The sequence below is a fragment of the Pomacea canaliculata genome, linkage group LG10 (assembly GCF_003073045.1).
Source record: "Pomacea canaliculata isolate SZHN2017 linkage group LG10, ASM307304v1, whole genome shotgun sequence".
Lineage (NCBI taxonomy): Eukaryota > Metazoa > Mollusca > Gastropoda > Architaenioglossa > Ampullariidae > Pomacea > Pomacea canaliculata.
Window position 1 is genome coordinate 20,113,490 of NC_037599.1, and position 12,946 is coordinate 20,126,435.

General features: G+C 41.0%; 2 protein-coding genes across 4 annotated transcripts in view; one reads left to right on the forward strand and one right to left on the reverse strand.

Moving 5' to 3' along the window:
• Positions 1-9,775, forward strand: LOC112573632 (tctex1 domain-containing protein 1-like). Of its 2 annotated transcripts, none has more exons than XM_025254169.1 (3): positions 1-362; positions 4,207-4,475; positions 7,277-9,775. In XM_025254169.1, exons 2-3 carry the CDS (start codon positions 4,248-4,250, stop codon positions 7,598-7,600), a joined length of 552 nt encoding a protein of 183 aa, XP_025109954.1. In that variant the 5' UTR covers positions 1-362; positions 4,207-4,247; the 3' UTR covers positions 7,601-9,775. The 2 variants fall into 2 exon arrangements, with proteins under 2 accessions (XP_025109954.1, XP_025109955.1); XM_025254170.1 differs by lacking the exon at positions 1-362 and adding an exon at positions 1,118-1,398.
• The window catches only part of LOC112573631 (terminal uridylyltransferase 7-like), a 25,049-nt gene continuing 21,238 nt past the window's right edge, over positions 9,136-12,946 (reverse strand). For both annotated transcript variants that reach the window (XM_025254168.1, XM_025254167.1), the window contains exons 28-29: positions 12,664-12,709; positions 9,136-12,470 (exon numbers count right to left, since the gene is read on the reverse strand). In XM_025254168.1, the coding sequence (XP_025109953.1) occupies positions 12,418-12,470; positions 12,664-12,709 (99 nt within the window). In that variant the 3' untranslated portion in view covers positions 9,136-12,417. The remainder of the gene's footprint in view (positions 12,471-12,663; positions 12,710-12,946) is intronic.

Here is a 12,946-nt window from a genome sequence, read left to right on the forward strand (position 1 = left end):
GCGCGTCCGTCTACTTGCAAGAGAACAATCCATGTGTTTGATCGTGTACTGTCTGGTGCGTCTCAAAGGAACAGAGGAGAAAATTCAGTTTGAAATCCTTTTGAGTGACAGGATCGGCGTCCTTTTTGTGAACCTTGGCTTTAAGTGAGGGAACATTCCCCCTTCTATCAAAGGAGCATTATCATTATTTGACGAGCCTTGTGCAATCTCGCGTCTTTTCAATTTTGTCTCTCGGTCAACACTTCCTTAGGCACGAGACACCAACAATTCCAAGACGACTATCGCCTCTCGCTCCCTGTGTGTGGTTGCTCTACCAGTAACAAAATGTTTCGACTCCGCGAACCTGAGTAGACGAACGACAGGTAAGTACCTTAACTTGCCCACGGTTTCTTTGACTTTTGTCTAAAATTCATCAAGGATATGTTCTCTTTCTCTCTCGTAGTCATCTTAGCAGAAATGGTCAAACAGGGTATACTACGCAGTTGGCTGGAGAGTAACAGTCGAAAATACGTATTGAAACTAGTTATTCTGAGACAGCATCAGACGGCGAACTCTGTCGAAAACGCTTCATGGACCTATAGTTACCCTGAGACAGTATCAGACAACTTTTGTTGAAAGTGGCTGTTAAAGTTCTTCTGAACCGGAAAATATAGACAAATGTTTGAACACGTCTGGCAAAGGTTAAATACAAACTTTCCAAATTTTGCTGAAAGGTTCGTCCACGTTTGTTCTATTGAAATGGCCAAACCCCTTTCCTCACCCCTCCCATCCTCCATTCAGTGCTAAATCGCCTTTAAGTGGAAGCACTTTTCCTAAAAAGTCAACAATATTTTCAGCTACTAGGCCAAGCATGACGGTTTTGTTGTTGTTTTGGTTTGGTTTGGTTTTTGCATGCGCTTAACACCGGCCGTTCGATCTGTGGTTGCTAGGAAATAAACACCTCGTTGTCGGCAACATTACCTCACTTTTTGGCGCCTCGCTATTTCTTTCCATCGACAAGGAAAAGCGTTTTGACGGGACAGCGAGTCTCTCCCCGCCTCCGGCACGCAAAACTCAGTCAAGGGATATAACTCTATTATTTCGGCCTAGAGGCAGGAACTGGGCGGGCAGAGTATTGTTACGAACCTCGCCGACGAAAATAGAGAACACACAAAGAGAACATTAACCTCCTGAAAGTCGTAGCTGCGACAGAGGCTCGGCAAGCCTATTTTTACCCTCGTGCGTGGAGAAAACATTGATTGTGAGGCGCTGTGGGCAGGTGAGCCAGACTGTCACTAATGTATGACTTCTGCTCACTCACGGCTGCTAGAACTCGCCCACTCGCTGCATAGAAATGCATTCCAGCTCTTGAAGTGTATGTAGTGACACTCTGGACTTTAGGAAACGCCCATATAGAAGGTACGTACAGTATGTTCCGATGTGAGACAACTGAATAGAACACTGTTGGTAGCTAATCACGACGTGCGTGTCCATTATTCTTACGGAAAGAAATTCAAATAACCATACCTACTTTCTTCTAGTAATACTTGTATGTTTTATAACACCTTAATGTGAATCAATCAACAATGGAAAAGTAATAGAAAATACACGGCAATTAACTTAAACTGTCATAATCAACCTCAGAATAAAACAAAAGTTAAAGTTATTGGAATGTCAAGGTCCGGATTGTAGATGAATACATGTGAAGGCCTCAGCCAATAGGAGAGCTTGGAACACATGTTTATTGTGTACAAATGTGACGTCACGATTTTGCCATATTTCCCTGCATGGTGATGTTTATGCACGTGCATATCGAGAACGGAAGGGCAATGGTATTCCTGCTCTAAGCTTTTCGCGTCATTAGAAAAAAGATTGCATCCTCTACGACCAGCCTTGAAAGTTTCGAAAATGGTCACTGTGTGTGTGAAGAGATGTCTAACCTCAAGGCGTTCCAGAAACGGGGGCCAGACTGCTAAGGACACAAGTAGCACATAAACATAAAATGCAACCATTTCAAACAACAGAAGATAAAGCATGGACCTGTGGGCTTCTCAAAATCTTATGCTCAGCCCCCAAATAATTTGTTTCCTGACTCGACTCCTCTTCTCCGGACTACGTGCTTAAGCAACACAACATTATATACAAGTAACATAATGCAACCGCAATAAATCATCATAAAAAAGGCAGGTTTCAACAGAAAACATTATACTGGCAATATCCTTTAACACTTTTGAAACGATTCTGCATCAAACACGTTTGTCTACTTCTCAAACCAGACTCAGTGTGTAAACAGCGTACCTTTCTCTAATTCTACAACATTAATACTTCCTTCAGCCAGGCAGACTGCAAACCACACTATTACCCATTCAGCGAATGTTCTCTATTTTTTTTTTTATGGATACGCCTGTATAACATTACCAGTTTGAAGTTACACAATAAAGTTTCACCCCAAGTCCGTCGGATAGAACTGTCCGTTTAACACTCTAACTGTTCTGTAAAGGTCAGGAAGTACTCCCAAAGCAAACACAGATTCCCTACAAGACTGCTAATACACACCACATGTAATTCAAAATATGAATTCTATTTAGGAATTACTGCCTTTACAACAGGAAAAACCCAGCAGTTCTTAATAATCTATGGACAGTCGAGTAGGAAGATGCTCGGTTTTGGTGAGGTTGGGGCAACAAACTCCATGCTGACAATGAACACCATTCACATTCTGACTGACAGTCCTGTCAGTCTCTTTTTTTAGGGGTTGGCTGCCACACCCACCCCTTTGTACCTTTGGTGTCTGACCAATAAATATAATCACTTCGTAAATAGAAGAATATCCCACGGACCATGTACACCCAAAGGTGAGGACCGCGCGCGGGTTTTCCGTGCTGGCCAGAGCGGATATTCCTCACCTCATTATCATAGTACAGAGAAATCCTCTGACAGTCTACTCTCCAATCCTCTTTTGTCGGGAATTAATACAGTGGAGGCCTTGCAGCAGTTCGGCGACACTGCATACCTAAGTTGTGGAATTGCTGTTGTACATCTTGTACACGATGTCGGACAACAGGAACATCCATTAGTTACCGCGGACAAGACTAAGAACATCTAATGTCGGCTATAATGCAGATCATAGCATGCTTGTGCAGGGAAGACATTATTTCAAATAACATTTGTCTAATAATGTGACTACATATTTAGTAGAGTTAGACTACATAAGACTGTGCAAGACGACCTCAATATGTCTTAGATATTCACTGTTGGCCACTACATTCCGAAAGAATATAAGCAATGTTATTAATGTGAACGTTTAGTGTGGACTAAAATTTAAGTACATTTTCAAAACAAATAACTGCTCAACATGTGAAACATCAAAAACTGCAGTTGTTTAATTTTATTTGCATTCGCATACATCCCACAATGTGCAGTTTTTGGAGTGGGAGGTAGAAGGGGACGTTCTACATGACGAACAGCAAACATTTTACGGGAGGTTGGCTGTAAGTAGTCTTCATTAGTATATTAGAAGGAAAACCACGTGCTTCCTAACCCTCGGCAACTTCAGAGAAGACTTGCTGAGTGAGCAGAACAAAGACTGAGTTGTTTCACTTGGTTATCACGAAATCTTTAGCACTGCTCTGTCTTCGGTCAACCAGAACATCTTGTCATGTGATCAGGTTTCATCTGTGTACAGACAGGTAAAACGACCAAATGTCGACTTTAAATGCGTGGATTAATTAATGGTGGGGCAGATATGTGTGAGCGAGTGTGTGCACTAATCTCACACACACATCAAAAAGTAGAAGCTTGTGAATAATTGTAATACCTCACACTTGGAGTCAGCCTACTGTCTTAGTTCCAGAAGAATTGCTGTGTATCGTCACAGAATAGATACGGGTGGGAGATCGCTTCCAGATGATTATCGCGGTCAATGGCACCTCGTGTATGTACGTGCGTACCCGAAGAAGGTGTGTGTGAGGGGGTAGTACAAAGAGGTACAAAAGACTCCAGGTAGGCGCTGGTGTCATAATGTAAGACAACTGACAAAAGGCAATGACCCTCAAAGAAAGCCGAGACTTTGTCCCTAGAAACAACCCCTCGTTGCTGTTGTTATAGGGCTTGACAGGCGCCAGAACCTTTACAAACCCACCCGACCTGTAGCCTCTACCTTTTGTGTCCTCACAAAATAAAAAAAAACTATTAAAAACAATAACAAAAAACCTGTTGGTGTTGCAGTCTAGAGGGGATCCGGTGTCACGGCTACGTCACAGCGCGGCATGCTGGCCCCCACGGGTCCGGCGGGGCGGCGCCACTCAGTGGCAGACCAGGGAGCAGCTGGAGGAGGAGCAGCAGCAGCTGGCAGCAATGTCGCGCATCACAATGGCGTCAGCCGCTCTGCCATCATCATGACCTCGGCTCAGGGTCGCCGCGTTTCCATGGCGCCCCCGGCGCCCAGCACAGTCAGCCGTCACGCTCTGTATGAAAACACCTACAAGACCGAGCCGGTAAGTGGCTCGTGAACCATGTTCATCGTCACGATGTTCATTTTTGTTGTGTCCTTGTTTTATTGCCAGAGAAAAATTAGTTTGGGTTCCCTTTATTTTTAAGCTTGTTTACTGTGCAGTCTGTCTGCATACATTAATTACTTCGTTCGTTTCTTCGTTGATCCTTGCATTCATTAAAATGTAGATATACCTAACTAGTAGGTAGACGTGATTATAAATCTCGAAGGTTCATTTGGAGTCCAGATACAACGCACACCTGTTTGGTAGCCGCTATACAGATGAACATGGAAGTTGTCCGCAAATTATCAAGACATACCCTCTGTGTGTACGTGCTTGTGTGAGGAAAGTAGTTCTTTACACACCTTTCAAACCGTTGTGCGATTTCTCTTTGTTCGTAAGTTGTCGAGGGTTAGGAAGCTATTTTGTACTCGACAGTTTATATACGAGTGAACTGGCAGTTGTCTCACACACACACACCCCGAACTGCACCCACCCGAAGCCACAGACAGGTGTACTTGTAGCTGTATGGCACCCGGCGATGTGGCTAAGTATGAAACCTTTTTATATGCGTAACAAGGAGCTACTGATTCACTTGCTAAATTTATGGAATTGTATTAACTTGTTTGTTGTCTTGTGCTCTTGATGTGTTTTTGCGAGTTTATTATTTTTCTTTTTTTGTCCGGTTATTTTAATGTCTGCAAGCTTGAGAACCTGCTTGCTGGGATAGCTCTTAATAAATGCTTCTGATTGTTTATTACCTTACTTGCTGCCATGGGTTCTCGTGATTTTCTTAATATTTTAAATTGCTTGATTTCTTCTATTCTTTATATATTTCAGGAATATTATTAACCTTCTTGTTGTCAAGTGGTTTTGATAAGTTTTTCCTGCTTGTGGTCAGTGGCCGCCCTGTTACTCCGTGGTCCACGGGTGCTGTGCCGAATGCGTTCAAATATGTCGCTTGTATTTGTTCACTGCTTTTTCTGTCACTCTATCGGGAATGGAAACTTTAGGACTGACAGTTACACAAAATTATAGAAAGTTAATCATTCCCAGGACAAGACACAAAGTAATATCAGCTATCTTTATTAATATTTCATTTAACATGATTTTTAGCTGACCACGCCGGCGGGGCGTGATTACCTTTTGAAAGATCGAGTGGCTTTGAACTTGTACAGGATCGAGCACAAGTGACAGACGGCTGATCCCACCTTTGTGTTTCTTCAGTAGTACCCTGACAGCTCGTTCCTCTGCTCCCAGTGCATCACACAGGCGAGATAATGAGTGGAGGGCAAAAGTTGACTGTAAATCACGAGAAACCACGAGCCTTGCATTCTCTCATGGCAAACCGCACTTTATCAGACGAGGGCTACTCTCTAAGGACCAACAGGAAAGGCCCGCCATTCAAATCACAATGAGCGACCGTCCTCCCTCCCCTCCTCTATCCATCAAGTTCTCGCGAGATTGCTTAGGTCAGATTTCAAAGAATTGGTCTCGAAGCAGGTAAAGAATCAATACCCAGCCTCTGGTACTTTATTCTTGTTCTTTCAGAGCCAGAGTCTTGTCGTCCGTTGAACAAACTGTGCATGTATGGCTGGGATGAAGATCATGGAGGTATGAGTGCAGTTCGTGGGGCTGGTGTTAGGCGGTCTTAGTAGGGTTTGACCTCCCACATTTGTCTACATCACGACTGTAGATACAGGAGTATGTACATTTACCTGAGTTCACCTGTGAGCTATGTTTTGGGGAAGAGCCACGGTCGACCGTTGGCGATTTGGTCATGTCCGCCATCTTTGCTTGGACCAGAAGGTTCGTAGTGGTTGTCGCTTTGTCGTGGTGGTGGTTGTCGATGTACAGGCAGGTTCACTGGTCTTCTTGAGGTGAGTTGGTCTTAACAAGGTTGGCGGTGTAGTTGTGTAGTGTGTGTATACTTCTACACCTGTTTCATGCAAGATTCTAAGATTTGTGAATGAAGCTAGGTATTGCTGTTGGCCGTCTAGAGACCCTTACGCAAGGTGGAGAAATAAAGCTAGGTGGTGTTACTGGCTTTCTATTTCATGGTTGACGAAAAAAAGCTAGGTGGCATTGTTGGTCTTGTAAAGGCTAGACAATGTTACTTTTATTTCTAGAAGCAAGGTCGGTCTTCTGGCAGAAAAGCTAGTCTTGCTGGCTTAATAGAGCTGTCTTCTACTATGCATGGTTTGCGAAGGAGGCTAGGTAGTCACTGATTTTCTGGAGCCTAGGTCTGTCTTCTGGCGAGAAGGGTAAACGTTTTCCCGATACCTCACGGTCGACTAGGTGTGAGGTGTTAGAATGAAGTGTTAGAGTGAGGTGTTAGAAAGAAGAGTGAGGTGTTGAGCCCCCATTTACTTTGTGAGGGCGGAACCTGCTTTATATTTTCTATCCCCCTCCCCCATCTACAGAAAAGTTTACCGCTCCGCAGCTGAGTCAACTGTGGGAAGTATGCTGTTTCACACGGGTGGTGAACCGGGTATTCTAACCATCTCCCCTTTGTGGCAAGCGTAGCCAGGTATAGCTACTAGTCTTTGAGAAACAAGCCTCTTTCTTGCCATGTATGATGGGAAAGCTAGTCAGCAAGGCAGGCCAAGATAAATAAAAGATAACGACTTGAGCACTTCCTGCTATGCGCGCGCACACAAATATTATTTCTTATTTTCGTTTACGAAAGTTTAACTTTTCTGATGACTAATGTTTACTCATACTTTTTATCAACATTACTTCCCTCCTCACAGGTCGGAGTCCTTTCCGTGTAACTAACGCTTTTTCTTGTAACTACCCTACAGGAGCGGACATTCTCTCCTGCGGCTGCCAAGCGCGTCCTGAGGGAGACGATGGAGAGCATGCTGGCAGACAAGAAGTACAACACGGAGGAGTGCACGCAGCTGTCCAAGACCCTCGCCGACGTCATTAAGCAGCGCGTGAAGGAACTGGGTTACGCGCGCTACAAACTTGTAACGATGGTCGCCATTGGTCAGCGCAGGGACTCGGGCGTGGCCTTCTCCAGCAGGTGTGTGTGGAACGCGCAGTTCGATTCCTTCGCGGAGCACACGTACAAGAACAAATCTCTGTACGCCGTGGGCCTCGTCTACGCTGTGTACGCAGAGTGATCGCCTCAAAGCTGGACACTCAACCACCCCTTCCCCTCAGATTTCCTCCTTCCGTCCATGAATGATTGCTTAGTGTTTTATTTTTCTTTTTTCAAGTATTTGCACCACCTGCAGAAAAAAGCAAACAAAGTGTATCGATATCCTCATTTGATTTTGCTACATAGGAAGTCGTTCTCATTCCTCAGTGGGGTAAGCTCCTGTGTCGTTTATCAAATCAAATCAGACTTTATTGTCTGTCGACGAGACACAAGACAGAAATTTTGTCGGATCGATGTTTGGTGTGCCCCCCCCCCCCCCGTCTCAGTTACCATTGTTGACAGGGAGGGGTGAAAGAGTAAAGAGATGGTCTATTAATTTTCAGTAAACCTCATACCACTTATCTGATTAGTTTGTTCTGTCGGTAGCCCAGTTCCCTCCAACCCTATCCACCACACATTATCTCCCATGTTATCAAACATACACATACACACTAGCTACAAAGAACAATAAATTTTGGACTGTCATGTGACTATTATATCTATACAATTCATTTTTTTTTCACACCACACACATCGGCAAGATTAAAATAATATGATAAGAAATGGTACACATCGTTGCAAAATCAGGCACAGAATATTCATACTTGTCATACTTGGAGAAGGCTAGTACCAAATAATTAGTAGCTGCCTCACTCTAAGAACAGTTCATATAAAAACACAGTGACAGAAAGACTTGTCACAGATATTTGCTGTAGTAGAAATTCTTACTACAGATGAACTATGCTCTCTACCAATTAAAATTTTTTCCTCTTTTCCTGTAAAACTGAGGGCCATTTGGAAACATCTGTTGTTTTGTTCAATTAATAATCTTACATGAAGACATTTATTACTTGTGTACTGAATAATTAAAAAATAGCCTGTTACTTTTTAAGTCATGAAAAGTTTTGTTTGATGAAGTGTGCACACACACACACATATATGCAAACTTGTCAAAGATTTTATGAGGGAAAAAAATTACAGGTCTCCATAAAGCATGATTCTGTACCAAATAATGCAGTTCAGGTCTGGTGCTCTGTTATTAGAGAAACAATAATTACAGTTGTGATCATGATTTTATATTTGACTCCAATCTCCACTCACTACTCTTCTACCTGTTGTAATTCAATTCAAAGGTCACGCACAAAACTCCTACTTTGCTTACCTTGAAACTCTAGACATGTATGCTTCAGTTAATGAAAGTAAAATGACAGTTTCTCTAAACAAATAATACCTTGTTTCCCGGACTGGTTATGCCATGATAAAAAATGTGTTAACTTTATGAATGCAAATTGTTTTTTCCAAATTATTACAAAGACTCATGACTGTCAGCAATGGAGAAATAGATTCTTATTTCTCGCAGCTGAAATGCTGCCTCGTGTTTTTATGCATCTGGTTCCCTCAGCTGCCAGGCTGGGATGCAGTTTCAATCTTTCTCTCAGTCACTCGCCCAGCTACCCAAACTCCTCCCCCACACACACAGATATATCAACACTCACTCTCACTGATTCAATATCCTGGCTGAGTAGTCTGTTTTTATCACCTAAGCTTTTTGCTTCATAAGAAACTAATATTAAACCATTCACTGGTAGATTTTCAAATTACCCTAAACAATGTTACCAACCTTAACCAGAGAATGTTAAAAATTTAACTTGTCCAAAACTCCTCACTATGTTGACTATACAAATAAAACAAACTGAGGGGGAAAAAACCTAACTAAAAGCAATGTTAAAGTGTGCTGATAAAAAATGTTTGTCAGCTACTTGCAGGTCAAGAGCTGTGACAAATATAACTGTAAGGGCTATCCAGATGGAATGTTATACAGCAAAATGTTACTTAAAAAGAGGCTCCATTATACGGACTATATGATAACATTACAACTTCTATTTGGGCAATACATTCCAGAAACTCAGAGGCAAAAGTGAAACAATTAATACTACATTAAAATATTAAATATTCACAAGTATATAAATATTCTGTTAGGTCATACAAACTTTTTTTGGCAATCAACAAGCAAGGAGAAAAGCAATAATACATGCAATATTTTCATGACATTAGACAAATGTTCCTGAAGAATACAAATGAATATAGCTATCTAAGTTTTCAGAAATATTCTTACAAGAGCTGCTTTGTAAAGGGGTTGGAAGGTCTCATAATTTAAGATTATTTAAAAAATAAAAACCCACATATTTTTGCAGCTTGTCATGTAAGTGCAGATGCATAAGCATGTAAAGATCTAAGTCATTGCCGATTGACATGAAACAAATGCACAGCGATGTCATCATGGAGAACAGATGTGAGCAGAATCTAGCCAAAGAGGCAGTAACATCAACTGATGCATCATGGCACAAAATACAAATGGTACATTATTCAAAATATGGCTAACAGCAGTAAGTAAATGACAAACATGTATCAAGGACCTTTTAATTTTAACTCAACCACAGTTACAGCAGCACACTTGAATCATTTCTTGCCATAAGGAGACTTTGACAGCTTGCCTTCTACCATTGCAGCCAATTATTTTGATGACAAAGTTTGGTCTTAAAGGACTAGTGGGGGAGCAAATTTCTTCTATGAGTAAAGATACCATTTTCCAAAATTTGAATACCTTTCATTCTTGACATATCTACAAATGTTACCATGCACAGAAAGAGGTCCACAACACAAGGATTGTTCATGGATATCTTTACATTATAAACCTGCCAATGGGACAGCTGGGATTACTTGTGAATTCTTATGTGTGTAAAATGTGTAAAACCATGTCACAAATGTGATCTCTTAGTGATGTTTGTAGACGTGTATGTCAAGAATACAAAGGGGCTTTTCATCCAGCTTTGGGAAAATAGCACCTTACAGACAGCTTTATGCAATCATCAGAAAAAGTATATGTCCTACTAGTTCTTTAAGCTCTGATGCTGAAGAACTGGATGTTGTTTTTTAAATCTACATGAAAAATGGTAAGGAATTGCCCTCTGCCTCAGATAGCTTCATTCTCATTTTGAACATCCATGGGTGAATGCTTAAGAATGATAATTTCTTTGCAAAATAGTTGGTCGCTTATCTATACTTATATCATCTGCACTCAACACTAAGCCTTTTAGATAGATAAAAAATGTGTGTAGCATACTAAACTGTTCTGTGCATTGTGCTCTGCCTTTTCTGCTTTCTTTGGCCGATGGAAAGGCAGGAAGTTTATGTGCAAAATTAATATGGAAACATGGTCACAATCATGAAATTTAGTGATCCAGCATACAGACAATGCATTCCTTCTTTGCCTCATCATCAAGCAAATGAGGTATTCTTGTAATTATCACTTATATATTTATATTTGGGTTTAAGTCATTTACAATTATTTTCTGAAAGACCTCTCTGAAAAACATCTGCCTATATTTACATGCAAGGGAGGAAGAAGCAACATAACCATTATATTACAGCAAAAGGATAAGATTTAAATTCTTGCTAAAGATAACTGTGCCCAATCTTACCTTGTCCAGACATTTTGGAAAGTGCACAGAGATGCTGAGAGCTAAAGGAAGGTCAAGGGTGAAGATCAGACCCATAGTCTGGAGGTTGTATGGGCAGTGATTAAGTGTTTCCCTATGCCAGGTTGCAGCATATAGACTGAGCCCAGTCCTCTCCTTCTGGTGCACTAACATTGTCACTTCTGATGCCCTAGCCTTCCCATTTCTGCTAAGCAAATGCTAGTTGATCAGAGAATCTTTTTCAATTATGGGCCTTGATCTTGCAACCGCCATAACCACCAGGTTATGGAGCTTCCCCCAAAAAGCAAACAAAAAGGAAGAGACAATTAAAGGGAAAGAAACCTTGTAAAGCAGGTAAAAGGACAGGAATTAAAACAAATATATATTCTTTAAAAACATCATACAGATTTCAGCTCTCCTCACCTGTACTTAGTCTCAATGCTAGTATGTGTTGTGCAGCCTGTTGCAGTATCAGCAGATGTCTCAAAAAATGAAACAGACCTCAAGTTTCAATCATACAAACAGAAAAATCTCAGAAATACACCTGAGGACATGAGATAGGAAGCAATGTCTTGGGTTTTGCAGTCACAATAAGAATCCTCCTTTCCCCCCCAAAAAAGAATGATACCATCTGTAGCAAGAAATATAATACTAGTGTGCTCTGTGTATTTAAAATATTTCTTTCTCCACACAAATACAGCTCTCTACATATTTATTCATCATCAGAACACTGTCACTGTGGCTGCTGCTGTTGTTTATTTTTCTCTCTGCATGCCTTTGGTGCTTAATAATATCAGCTACAATGTTTGCCACATTGATGCCTTCCCATGGTGTGATAGGCAAGTGTCGTCCTTAAGATGTTCATTGAAAACAGTATCACACTCTAAATTCCACATTTACAGCCAGTTCAGTCTCGATACCATCATCCCGTATAACTATCTCTTCTATCTCTTTATCTGATACCACTCTATTAAACCTAGACAACTACACTATATATATCTCAAATATATTTGAACTGAAGGTTAAATCCAGAAAAAAAAATAAACTATAATTTTTGTAACTTTGTGACCCCTGTGTGCAGTTCCAAAATTACCTCAGAAAAGAAAAGCTAGATTTCATGTTGAATGATGACACAAAATATAGTTTTCAAGGTGCAATTATTTTTTAAAGTGTTACTGCATACAAACTCTGGGCACACATTTAGTATTTGAAATAAAGGACATCAAAGTTTTTAGATTAAAACACATAATGCTTAAATAAAAAGGTGTTAGCAGCATGGGTGATACCTTTGGATGTAATTTTTGAATGAAGTCTCTGAGCTTCAGGAGCTGCCTGGATGGGAGTTACTGGTGTTTGGGGAACTTTGACTACGATCTGAAAGTAAGCAAAACCGGTGAAAGAAAAATATTATTCACATAATGCATCGCGTGAAAAATCCTTGCACACCTGTCTCTCTTTCTCTAAGTTCATCCCTTTAGAGTACTTGAAGAATAATAACAATTTCAATGTTGAATGTTCATTAACTTTTTCACTCATTCTCACACATTGTCCATTCTGTTCTCCTAACCTGGTTGATTCTGTTGACTTTGCAAAGGAGCTCCTTGTTGCCAATGCTGTAAAAATATAAGTGTGCACAAGCAGACACACACACACACGCACGCGCGCGCACACACACACAAAATTTAATTTGATAGCCCCACCAAGCAACACAGAATTTACAACAATGTATTGCATACAAAGGACCGAGATCACTTTTCTTCCATAAATCACAATCACTAGGTAATTGTTTTGAAAAATCTACAAAATCCCAGACTTCTGATCTTTAACTATACAGCTTGGATATAAAGATA

What these genes read in the sequence shown, in the direction of transcription:
- LOC112573632 (XM_025254169.1), top strand. Translation starts at nt 4,248, where the DNA reads ATGCTGGCCCCCACGGGTCCGGCGGGGCGGCGCCACTCAGTGGCAGAC. An exon ending in ACACCTACAAGACCGAGCCG is followed by an intron (nt 4,476 to 7,276) that starts GTAAGTGGCTCG and finishes ACTACCCTACAG; the next exon opens with GAGCGGACATTCTCTCCTGC.